Here is a 12950-nt window from a genome sequence, read left to right on the forward strand (position 1 = left end):
AGAGCCAACATTACTACCGCTGCTGCTATCTGACGCCGCGGCGCTGATCCTATCCCCCTGATCCACGGGCAGAATTTGGAGGGCTGAACCCTCGACGGCCACCATACTACCCACTTCATCGTCGCTACCCTGGCCAGAAGCAGTCGCGTCTGACAGCATGCTGGACGCCTCCTGTTGTTGTTTTGTTATGTTGCCGTGTTGTTATGTGATGATAGTAATAATAATAATAAGAAGAAAAATAAAAAAAAAAGAAGAAGAAGAAGAACACAACAACGATAATTATAACTCACCTGAAATTGAACAACCGCAGATGCACCGGCCTCTCCAGTATCAGAAGACTGTGAATAAATTAAAAAAATGAAGTAAGAAATAAATAAATAAATTAATTAATTAATTAAATGATTAATTAATGAACAAAACAAAAACACAATCACCATTTACCTGCTCCTGAAGACTTAGGGCAATAGCCAGCTGAACCATTGTCTCATCATCTGCGTTCGGATTCAGGTCCAGGAGTGCCTGAAGATTGCCGCCCTCACCCCCCAACAGGGCCTCAAGAGGGTTCGGTTCTTGGGGAGCTGAGTCATCTGGGGTTCTCGCCTGCGCTGATGTGGCGCCACTGTTTGCTGGTGCTTCCTGATTGGTAAGTTCGGTGATTGGCTGGTTGGTTAGTTAGTAAGTTTGATTTAAGAATTGAACAGTTAATTGGTGAATGATGACTGATTGATTGCTAGTCAAATAATTAGTGATTTATTGTTGATAGGTTGATGGTAATTAGTGGAAGAGCAACTAAAAATGGTCATCAATTTTATCATCTTCATTCCCCATTGCACCCATCATCCTCATCTTCATCGTCATCATCCATCTAAAACTAACAGGCGCCAGTTCATAATGATCCCGATCATCAGAGGACCTCAACCTCCTGTCAGCAGAAGCAGACGGCAATCTTATGCTTTGTATTATCTTTGTCAGTTTCTCTTGTTCATCGTCCTTCTGTAGTTTCTGTGGCTGCTGCTGCTGCTTCCCTAGCTTGCTAGCGCCGCCACTAGTAGAGCCCTTGTTGCTTTTAGGAATGACGTCATCAGCAGGGATGGGCTTGATAACTTTCAGGAGAGAGTTTTTGCAGCTGTAGCTGATTTTTTTATTTTTAGAGAAGAGCATCCGCATGTAGAGCTTCGTCGACAGTGCAACGATGTCTACGTTACTGCTGCTGTTGTTGTTGCTGCTGCCTAGCAACACCGGGCTGCCGCTGTCGTTTTGTGCCGTCGTTGTGTCCTGAGGGTCGTTTGTAGTAGTCGCTGGTTGCTGCGATTGGTCGCTGGTGACAAACACGTTGATGATGTCCACCAATGATGAGACTGTATGCTCCATGTTTGAAAGACCTGCGTGTACGTGTGCGTATGTGTGTACGTATGTGTGTGTGTGTGCGTATGTGTATGTACGTGTGCACTCTTGCAGGTGAGTGTTTGCATGTCTTACAATATTTCAATATTCGATATTCTACTTTAAACATAATTCAAATCCTCATCAATAACACCAAAAGTTCGGCCCCATCATCATTCCATCACAACCACCATCATTTCATTACAATTACCATCATCACAATCATCACCATAATTGCAATCATCACCGTAATCGCCATCATCATCCTCCTCCTCCTCCTCCTCATCATCATCATCGACACAACTGACCAGTAACATAGACGGGACAAATGAGTGGACTATCAATCTGTTTCGAGACGAGATGCCAGAACACGGCGCACAGTTTCGAAACGAAATGCTGCGATTCCGTTGTCGACAACTCAAACTGGCTCCCTTGTTGCTGCTGTCTGTTTTCAGTTATCCCACTAGCTCCAGCATCAGAAGCAGTAGCAGCTCGGCAAGCCTCGACATTTAATTTCAGTTTCTCGTCATCTTTATCCTTCTTCTTCTTCTTCTTCTCCTTCTCACCGGCTGTATCATTGTCATCTCTATCATCTTCATCATCACCCTGTTGTTGTTGCTGTTGTAGCTGAAGTTCAACGAACTTGACGACGTTTTGAGGTCTAAGTTGGGAGATTGCTCCTACGGCACTTACTGACTTTTGAAACCTTTCAGCCAAGATGTCTACATCATTTTCATCATCATTATTATCATTATTGTTACTGCAGTTGAAGAACTGGTCCAGTTGTTTTGCAAGCTGCTGCATGTGGGCTAGATCCTGATATGATAGCGGAAGAGTTGACGATCATGATAAGTTAATTTTAAAAAGAATGACAGACAGACAGATAGATAGATAGATAGATAGATAGATAGATAGATAGATAGAAAGATAGATAGACAGATAGATAGATAGAAAGTCGTAAAATTAACGTAGTCATTATGTGTAAAATTATCATCCAACCATCGTCACCACTATCACCACCGCAACCACCATCGTCGCAATCATCACTATCACCAGCACACAACCCCACGACCATAATAATAATAATAACAATAATTATAATTATTATAATAATAATTATATCATAATTATAACAATAATTATAATAGTCGCGACCTTATGCCAGCAGTAGGATGCCTTGTTGCTGAAGAGAGTGGACATGAGCGCCTGATTGTGCAGCTGGACGAGTTCGGGAGTGGCCAAGGTCAAGAGGTTAGTCGTGAAGTCCAAGGTCATCTTGCGAACCCTTTTCTGGATCACGACGACGACGATGATAATATGACGATGTTTATCACGATACAAAAGATTGATAATAATAATAATAATGTGAACTCTTTTATTATCAGAAAACATCAAGACTAATCAAAATAAAATCAAAATAAAATCAAAATAAAATCAAAATATAGTAAAATTAATTTTAATGTACGACCCCCTCCCTGCTCATTGTCAATGACAAGTGTGTGAGAGTCTATAAAATATATTTAAAGCATAGTATTTTATGCAGTGTTTCTGTCACAATACTATACGGACGAGCGAATAACACTATTAATTAATTTTTCATCTAAAGAAATCGGCCAAAGTATTGTAAATAAAGATCAATTTAAGTTGTTTTAGAGACCCGTTGGCGAAATTTCAAACGAATTGACAATTACGGAACAGTCATCGTTTAAATAAGATTTCAGGTTTTTGTATTTTTGTCGCTTGTTCTACTGTCTGGATGAATGAAGGTTAGTTAGTTAGGAAGGTTAGTTAGTTAGTTAATTAGTTATAATAATAATAACACTAATAATAATAATAAAATATAATAATAAAAATATTGATGATGATGATAGGACGGGATGATGATTAGAGATGCAAACGATATACCGACATCAATGCCGATACTTTTTTTACGAACGATATACAGCCGATATGATACCGACGATAACTGAACCTTCAAAAATCATCAGGTACACCGACGACAGAATGTCTGCTAGCTAGCTGGACCTAAGTCTCGCGAAACGATTAAATCAACGCCAAACTTTTTTGGAACACTTTTGGAACGCATTCAAACCAATATATTGAATTGTCTTTTTTTTTTGTTTTAATTGTACAAAGCAAAGACACACACACATACAGACACACACACACACACACACACAGATACACACACAATTAAACAACCGACTAACATCTTCAGAGAGTGACGGTGATACGGCAAAGCAATCGTTCACAATCTCCATCGTTCCGGCCAGCAGTCTGTAAAAAAGCATATTATGAAATAACAATTTAATAATAATTATAATAATAATTATTATTATTATAATTATCATAATAATAATAATCATTATTATTATAATTATTATTATCATCAAAAACATTTTGCCATCACCTATCAAAATGACTCATTCCTGTTCCATTGTCACCTCCCATTCCAACGGCATTACTACCACCAGTGCCGCCACTTTGACCTTCATCGACTTTGAGGTCAGCCGAGGTCACCGTCTGGCTGGTGGCAGTCTGGCTAACTGCTTGGGTGGCTGTCTGAGAAGAGGTCTGGGCGGCGGCTTCGTCGTCGTCTGGCCATCCGAATGCTTCTTTAGTTTTGTAGTAAACTTTTATTGAATCTACCATTGTTATATGACCTGGATCTCTGCTGGGTCCGACTGTGTGAGTATGTGTGTGTGTGTGTGTGTGTGTGTGTGTGTGTGTGTGTGTGTGTGTCTGTGTGTCTCTGCTTTGTACAACAACAAGTTCTGCATATTTAAGCCATGTAGAATATTTAATTTCCTTCTACATACGCGCATGCACGCATGCATAGATGCAAAGGTACGACACTTGTACAAACAATCACGTACTTGTTGTACAGAAATGGATATACTAACAGTTGATTGTGAAGTATTTTTCGGCACTAATGGATTCTTCTCTAGTAAATGGAATGTCGTACCATCTCTGACGAGTCAGGTTCGTCGTCTGGTTCGTTGAAAGATTGAGTGATTGATTGATTGAGTGATTAATTGAGTGAGTGATTGATTGATTGAGTGATTGATTGATTGAGTGATTGATTGATTAGTTGATTGAATGATGGTTTGAATTAATTGAGTGATTAGTTGATTGAGTGACTGGTTAATTGACGACTAGATTAATTGATTGGCTTTTGAATCAACTCATCAACACAGTAAACTAACGGTGAGTGATGGTGAAAGTGAAAAATCGCATGCAAACACATACGCACAAACAAACACAAACAAAAACACACACGCACACACACAGACACACGCGCACACACATATACACACACAAACGCGTACAGGTATAGTTCTATTGAAAACTTCAATGTGAGACGGTGCCCTGTCAATGGATTGAAATCCGACCATAACCCTGATACCCACCAAGACGTTTGTCGCACTAGTGTCATTCCACACTTCCATGCTGAACCCAGAAGGCTGTAGTAATTACATTTTTAAAGTTTTGTGTCTAATGGTGAAATAATGTCGTAATTATTGCAGATGATGATACTGAATGATGATTGATAGATAGATAGATAGATAGATTGCAAGAGACTGCCGAGCACTCTGTTGCGGTGATCACGCTCGAATGCCAAGAACTCACTGCCCACCCATCATTCTCCTCTTTAGCATCTCAAGCCATGCGAATTAAAACCTCCCTCCTTCATTATACAAATCAATTTTAATGATGATTAGAACGAATTTAGAGATAAAATATCAATGAAATATCACCACACTAATGATTCTCCACCTTGATACTGGCAATGTAGAGGCCTTGCTGATCGAGTCTCGTCCTAATTTGACTCGTGTTGTAGTACTGTAGCACGTCGTTACCTGCGAACACGATGTCCTCCGTGTTGCACAGCTGACATTTCTCAAAGAAATCCACAGGAAATACTGGCAGACCTGCGTGTGTGTGTGTGTGTGTGTGTGTCTTTGTTTGTTTGTTTGTGTGCATGCATGTTTTTGTATGTTCGCGAACGTGTTTTGTTTGTACACGTGAATGTGTACGTTCAAGTAAAATGAAACATAAGAAAAACAAGAAGGAGCAAACCAGTTTTGGGATCAACTTCCTGCTGCTGAGCACTGGCGGGCTTTGATTTTTTCTTCAGCGTCTTAGTCCCATGAGGAACCCCAGGAGCAGCCACGCCTGATCCGCCTGCTAATTCCGACTGATACTTCGGGTTTACCATCCAATAATCTGTGAGCTTTGAATCGACCTTGCAAAGCTTGAGGCTCCCATCCTCGCACAGCAACGTCAGGGTTGTTTGCTTATCGTTAGCTCCTCTAGGAACTTGAATAGATTCGGATGTGAAAGTAGCTGTAGTGCTGGCAGCCGATGCTAGCGATTTTTGAGCTAGCCTGGTCGGAGATGGTGTGACAGCCGGCTGTGCAGTTGTTGCCGATGGAGTTGTAGTTGCAGGTGCTGTTGCTGGGGTTGTAGTTGCTGCCACTGATGATGAACCATATCTGCTTCCAGTGGCTGGTGTAGCTGCTGCTGCAGCTGTTGGCTGTTTTTCCGGCTGAAGATTTTGATGTCTCAAAAGGACCATGTCTTGAACCTGGAATGTGTGCGTCAGTGTGCACTTGTGTGTATTTGTCTATTCGCATAGGCACTTCAAACACCAAATGTTTTGCTCATTTCACAACTCACTAAAGGTCACCGATGATAAATTCATACCTTTAAACAAGCAAGCAGGCAAACAAACGCGCAAACAAACAAACAAACCTTTGATTTGGTAGCCATTTTAACTTCCTGGACCCATATCTTCTTGGACTCGACCATCAGAACGACGGGATTGCCAGATGTGAGAGTCATACAGCAAACGAGGCCTGGGTGGTCGTAAGTTTCCAACCACTGACACAACGTTTGTCCAGCTGGCGACGATGTCGTTGCTGCCGCTGCTGACGATGTCGCCGTCGTCGTAGTCGATGAAGTCGTCGTTGTAGCTGACGATGTTGCTGTCGTCGTCGTTGTCGACGTTGTCGTTTTTGCACTGCTGGCACTTGATGGAGCGTTTGAGCTGTTTGTTTGTTTAGTGTACGTACGCCGTTCTCAGGAATAGAACCGTAATTAAAACTTTTAAATCGATCAATTAATCATTTATTAATTATACACTAATTCATTCATTCACCTATTTAATTAAAAATTTATTCCTTTCGTCAATCAATAAAAACTTGAACAAGTCAATAATTGCAAAACAAATCAAATAGCCATCTAGCCATTTAACTAACCAAGCAACCAACCAAGCAACCAGCCAACCAGCCAACCAATCAACCAACCAACCAATCATACAAAACCAACCCCTTAACGTAGATCTGATTGACAGTCAGTAGCTTGCTGACGTCATCACTCAGGTAGCCGACGAAATTCCTGCCCTGGGCGTAACTGAAGAAGAGTAGCTGGAGCGTGTGCGAGTAGTATATGGAGCTACCGCCTCCGCAGACCGTGTTAGCCTTCTGGGTGAGAAGATGAGATTAAGCAGACACGCACATGGGACGGGCATATTTGCATAGAGACACAAACAAACCTTCAGATCAATGTGCTCCAGTTCGAGTACATTGGTAACGTAGAAAGTTCCAGACTTTGCACTGCTGCTTTCGTCCAGTACCTTCAATTGTAATTTGATTATTACAATTATTACAAAAATAATTAGCTAATTAAGTCAGTCAGTCAATTTCTTAATCAATCCATCAATCAATCAATCCATCACTCAATCAATCCATCAATCAATATGTTAAACAATCAACCAGTCATTCCTTCAATCAATCAATCAATCAATCAATCAATCAATCAATCAATCAATCAATCAATCAATCAATCAATCAATCAATCAATCAATCAATCAATCAATCAATCAATCAATCAATCAATCAATCAATCATTCAATCAATCAATCAATCAATCAATCTATCAATCTATCAATCAATCAATCAATCAATCAATCAATCAATCAATTATCGTCAACGAAACCAACCTGGGTATAAATGTAACCAGCTTGTCCCATAATGGCAATGTACCTAGCATCACCACTGGCATCTCTACCGCCATCTACTCCGATAGTGCCCCCGATGTTATCATTACCCTGGCTGGGTCTACAAATAAAAGTCACATCCCTGATTTTACCGGACGGAAGTAGGAAGTAGTATTGGGGGCTGATGGTGTCTTGTGATAGGTCGTATATCTTTACGAAGTCTGCAGTGACTACTGCTAATTCGCTCTGAGAGCCTGGCAGCCAGAGTGTCTGTGCACGTGTCAATGTATGTGCGTATGCGTGTGTACGTGTGCGTGAATGTGTGCGTGTGGGTACGTGTGCGTGTGTGTATTGTACAGTGTAATGTGTACATATGAATACATTTTTTCAAGTTTTAAGTCTATGTGCTTTGGGCATACAAAAAATAACCAAAATCATGTAGAAAAAATGAAAAGGAGAAAACCAGGCAGACATTAAAATGCAGTAATAATGTCAAATGCAAATAGACAGTATAAATAAATAGAAACCTATAGATGTATATAGACAAACTGACAGAAACAAACAAACACAAACAAGCGAACGAACCTTGATGATGTAGTTACCGGATTCAAGTGCAAGCTGGAGCACGAGGTGTGTGGCTGCAGACCCAGAACTGGTGAAATTAAGGATGTGGCACTCCTGCATTATTGTTATTAACGTTGCTCGTAATTATGCTAATGTTAAAAAACACATACAATACTAACTAACATACAGACAGATAGGAGCAAACATACAAAAAACATACAAAGAATAGATACAATATAAAAATATCTTCAAACCACAAACTACTAGAAAAAACAAGCAGGCATACAAACATTCAGAGACATACATACAAGCATACAAAAGTATACATACATAAATACAAAAAATACAAACAAACGCACAAGAATACAAACATTTAATACAAAACACCTTGTCATTCCAAAGAGCCATGAAATCTTTATTAGCAAAACAAACAAACATACACACATTCAAAACAACAAACTGATGCAAGAAGCATACAAAAAATACAAACATACAAAAAATACAAACATACAAAAAATACAAACAATACAAACATACAAAAATACAAAAATACAAACTTACAATACAAATACAAACATACAATACAAATACATACAATAAAAAGGAACATATAGGATATAAATATACCTTGAGACCACAGACAGCCAAGAAGTCATCATTAGCAGGGCAGCCAGCCATGTTTAGAACTGTGAATGGTACTAACTCCACGCTGATCTTCTGCAACAATAACAAATAATAATAATAAATAATAATAATAATAACAAATAATAATAATAATAATAACAAATAATAATAATAATAATGACAAATAACAACAACCGGTAGAGTCATTTTCTTTTTAGCAGTATGCACGGATTTCAGCAAACTAGGCAGCTGAAGCAGGGTCACCTTGCCTATAATAATAATAATAATAATAATAATAATAATAATTATAATAATTATAATAATAATATTATTATTATTATCGTCATAATTATCACCTTTTTCATTGGCCATGGCTAGATGTTGTTTTTTACCGAATGGTGAAGACATTACACACATAGTCACCTGATCATAATAATAACAATAATAATAATAAATAATAAAAAAAATAATAATTATTATTATTATATTAATTAATCAATTAATAATACTACTTGTAATTTATCGCTGGATTATAATTAGAAATATTTTTAAAACCTTTTTAAGGGCGTGTGACGAGATCAACTGCCTGATGGTCTGACCTTGCTCGCCGGAAAACATCGACCTTGCACTCTCAAACAAGCCCTCTTGCGACCCATGTGTAATTGTCTGTGTGTGTGTAAGTGTGTGCGTGTTTGTGTGTGAGCGCGTGCGTGTGTGTGTTTGTATGAATGTGTTTGTACATGCTCGTTTGTTTGTAAGTCTTGTTAAATGATATCCTTATATCCTTATGATAAGTTGGCATGTGTATAAATTACCTTCCAACCAGCCAGCCAGCCAACCAATCCTCAATTCCTCAAACGAGCCAACTACTTTCAAATTTTTAAAAATTTTGTTGAAGACTTATGAAGCGCAAATAATACTCGTTACTTTAATAGTCAACAACGAAATAATAAACCAACCAGCCAACCAACCAATCATCCAACCAAACCAACCAACCATCCAACCAGCCAATTATCCAACTAACCCAACCAACAATCCAACCAACTAGTAACTAAACTATCAACCAACCAATAAATTATCAGTATATTCAAGGGCGACATCTGTACACTGATGGAGGTCTTGCATTGAGGCCCGACACCTCTTCAGACAGCCAAACAAAGAGGATTTGTTGTAGTGGTCAACTGTTTCTGGAGATAGCATCTCCAGCATGTCAATCAGTGATTCTGCTACTATGTTGTTTTTCTGGGTTTTTTATTGAGTTTGTGTGTGAGCGTATGACAGAGTGGGTTTGTTTGCTACAGAGATTTTTTTTCGCAAACACACGACGAACATCAGCAACCATCCAACTGACCAGCAAATCCAGATAATGTTTAACGACGGCATTCCTCTCCATCACCATCTTCATCTCCGTCTCCCTCCTCTTAACAATTTTTCCATCATCATCAAGAGCACCAGCAGCACCAGCCGCACTGGCGCTACCACCGCTACCACCACCACCACCTAAGGCTACGTCACTCATGACCTTGAAGGCGTGCCCCAGATTAGGAAAATACCTCGATATCTTATTGGACGACGATGCTGACGAATCAGAGACAAGTTTTGTTGTTGCCGACGATTTCGTTGTTAATGATGATGTTTGAATTTGTTGTTTCTGCTTTTTAGACTGCTGCTGCTGTTGTTCAGATTCAGACTGCTGTTTCAGTTCGTTTCTCAAAGTCCTCCTCGTCAAAGCCTTCATGTTGTACGGTCGTGTTTATTAACGGGTCAGAGGTCATTATTTATTATCAGCTATCAACATCTAAAAACGCACTCACACACACACGCAGATGAAAATACACACACACACACACACACACACAAAGAGAGAGAGAGAGAGAGAGAGAGAGAAGAGAGAGAGAGAGAGAGAAGAGAGAGAGAGAGAGAGAGAGACCAACCAAACACTTGGTATTATCTTCCCTGGCACCACAGTCACAGAAAAATGATCCGTATTTAGCGTAGGAAAGGTCGTGACCTTTGTGACAAACTCTGGCGCACACACTACACACACCCACACCGTCTACCATTTTGCACGTGTGGCAGTGATACCTGCGTACGTGTGTGTGTGCGTGTTTGTATGTATGTAAGCGTGTATATATGTATGTACTACGGAAGTACAAAACGGTTGTGTAAATTTTTTTATTTGAAAATTCGGAAAAGAATATTATTTATGATTATAAGGAAAAGATGAATAGACTTTCTGAAAAATATTTTGAAAAAAAATCATCTCAACATCAATTTTTTCCAAACCAAAAACAAATAAACAACATACGAACGAACAAACGAACGAACACGAATGAACAATAATGACATAAGAACGAACATAACCGACGTAACCAACAAGCAAAACACACACACACGCACACAGACACAGACAGAGAGAGACAGACCAGTGTTGGTTCATGAATTCTTTCTGCGTGATAGTGTATGTGCAAAGCTCATATGCCAAAGGTTCATCATCCTGAATTAGTAACCATTAACAAAAACAACAATAATAATAATTATTATTACTATAATTACTACTACTACTACTACAATAATTATTAATAAGATTTTAAAAAAGAATTAACGATAATTATTAAAAATATTCATAGAAACATCAGTAAATGAAAACCCAATACTGGTAACATGGCCTTATTTGACATTTATGTATACACTCAAAATAACGCTATTACAGTAAAAGGTTGATTGATTGATTTATTAATTGATTGATTGATTAATTGATCGATTGATTGGTGGATTGATTGATTTATTAATTGATTGATTGATTTGATTGATTGATTGGTTGGTGGATTGATTTGATTGGCTGGTTGACTGAATGAGAAAGATGATTGGATAAGAGCGACCGAATCGTCATTAGAGTCCTCCTCCTTATTCAAAATATCCTCCAATCCATCGCTATCGTAGTCAGTTGTCGCATTCAGTCCTGTCGCGTGCTGCTGTTGTTGTTGCTGTAGTTGTTGTTGCTCCATTACGCTGGGCGATGCCGACCTCTGTCTACTTTCATTAGAAAGAACAATTACAATAATCATAACAATAATCATAATAATAATAATCATAACAATAATCATAATAATAACAATCATAACAATAATCATAATAATAATAATCATAACAATAATCATAATAATAATAATCATAACAATAATCATAATAATAATAATCATAACAATAATCATAACAATAATCATAATAATAATAATCATAACAATAATCATAATAATAATAATCATAACAATAATCATAATAATAATAATCATAACAATAATCATAATAATAATAATCATAACAATAATCATAATAATAATAATCATAACAATAATCATAATAATAACAATCATAACAATAATCATAACGACGACAACAGATCAATAAATGTTTAAGAAAGAATAGTCATAATGATTGCAGTGACCAAATATAGCCATCCAAAACCAACCAAACAACCAATCGTAAAAGAACTACCAACCAAACAACCAATCACAAAAGAACTACCAACCAAACAACCAATCAATAAAAGACCTACCTTTCCTGGCTCCTACCACTGGCTATCACGCCAGCAGATGGCACGTTGATACAGTCCCTTACGTACAGCAGCACAGAGCACATGGACTCGATGACCTGCTGATGCTAAAGTAGCAACGAAAAAAAACTCTCTTCTAACAAAAATAATAGCATAAATTATGATAAAAACGATAATTTAATATAATTTATTACTGACCAATCCTGGGACATTGTTCTTGGCCTTCTTAATAACTTCTCTTGAGTGTAGATACATTACACTGTTTATTCAAATTTTATTTTATTTGTTAAATTTATATATTAGTTAATTCATCTAGCAATCAATCAATCAATCAATCAATCAATCAATCAATCAATCAATCAATCAATCAATCAATCAATCAATCAATCAACCAATCAATCAATCAATCAATCAATCAATCAATCAATCAATCAGTCAGTCAATCAATCAATCCATCAATCAATCATTCATTCATTCATTCACTCACTTAACCGTTGAGTTCCAATTTTTTATTGGCAGTCAATCAAACATATCGACCAATATATCTAACAACTAGCCATCCCCAAACTAACCAGATATTAATCCATTCGAGAGAGGCCACGAACAAATCATCTTTAACCTCCTGAGGTCCAGTGGAAGCCATGCTGATCATGGCCACAAAAAGTTCCGGAAATCCCTGAGCATCTCCCATGGGTGGCAGAAGTTGGGTGGTGATGTTGATCGTCGGGTGAAGCAAGCGATCGATGAGGTAATGACGAGAAGGCGACAAATCGACGTCGTGTTTGGCCGGTGGTGTCGTCGGGGTGGACGCAGTCGTAGCTG

At 38.3% G+C, this 12950-nt stretch overlaps 1 protein-coding gene across 1 annotated transcript in view; it reads right to left on the minus strand.

The window, feature by feature from the left end:
• Positions 1 to 1674: 1674 nt before the first annotated feature.
• The window catches only part of HELRODRAFT_189522 (hypothetical protein), a gene marked incomplete at its 3' end in the record, with an annotated part of 24837 nt that continues 13561 nt past the window's right edge, over positions 1675 to 12950 (minus strand). The window contains exons 28-49 of the mRNA XM_009030676.1: positions 12701 to 12950; positions 12327 to 12387; positions 12132 to 12235; positions 10507 to 10657; positions 9924 to 10304; positions 9671 to 9814; positions 9128 to 9238; positions 8929 to 8995; positions 8768 to 8841; positions 8576 to 8665; positions 7970 to 8062; positions 7388 to 7654; positions 6941 to 7021; positions 6278 to 6433; positions 5464 to 5971; positions 5161 to 5315; positions 4713 to 4847; positions 4287 to 4374; positions 3794 to 4067; positions 3594 to 3660; positions 2539 to 2673; positions 1675 to 2199 (exon numbers count right to left, since the gene is read on the minus strand). The exon at positions 12701 to 12950 is cut by the window's right edge and continues 26 nt beyond it. Coding sequence (XP_009028924.1) covers positions 1675 to 2199; positions 2539 to 2673; positions 3594 to 3660; positions 3794 to 4067; positions 4287 to 4374; positions 4713 to 4847; positions 5161 to 5315; positions 5464 to 5971; positions 6278 to 6433; positions 6941 to 7021; positions 7388 to 7654; positions 7970 to 8062; positions 8576 to 8665; positions 8768 to 8841; positions 8929 to 8995; positions 9128 to 9238; positions 9671 to 9814; positions 9924 to 10304; positions 10507 to 10657; positions 12132 to 12235; positions 12327 to 12387; positions 12701 to 12950 — 3917 coding nt within the window. The remainder of the gene's footprint in view (positions 2200 to 2538; positions 2674 to 3593; positions 3661 to 3793; positions 4068 to 4286; positions 4375 to 4712; positions 4848 to 5160; positions 5316 to 5463; positions 5972 to 6277; positions 6434 to 6940; positions 7022 to 7387; positions 7655 to 7969; positions 8063 to 8575; positions 8666 to 8767; positions 8842 to 8928; positions 8996 to 9127; positions 9239 to 9670; positions 9815 to 9923; positions 10305 to 10506; positions 10658 to 12131; positions 12236 to 12326; positions 12388 to 12700) is intronic.

The sequence above is a fragment of the Helobdella robusta genome, assembly GCF_000326865.2.
Source record: "Helobdella robusta unplaced genomic scaffold HELROscaffold_7, whole genome shotgun sequence".
In the NCBI taxonomy this organism is placed as follows: domain Eukaryota; kingdom Metazoa; phylum Annelida; class Clitellata; order Rhynchobdellida; family Glossiphoniidae; genus Helobdella; species Helobdella robusta.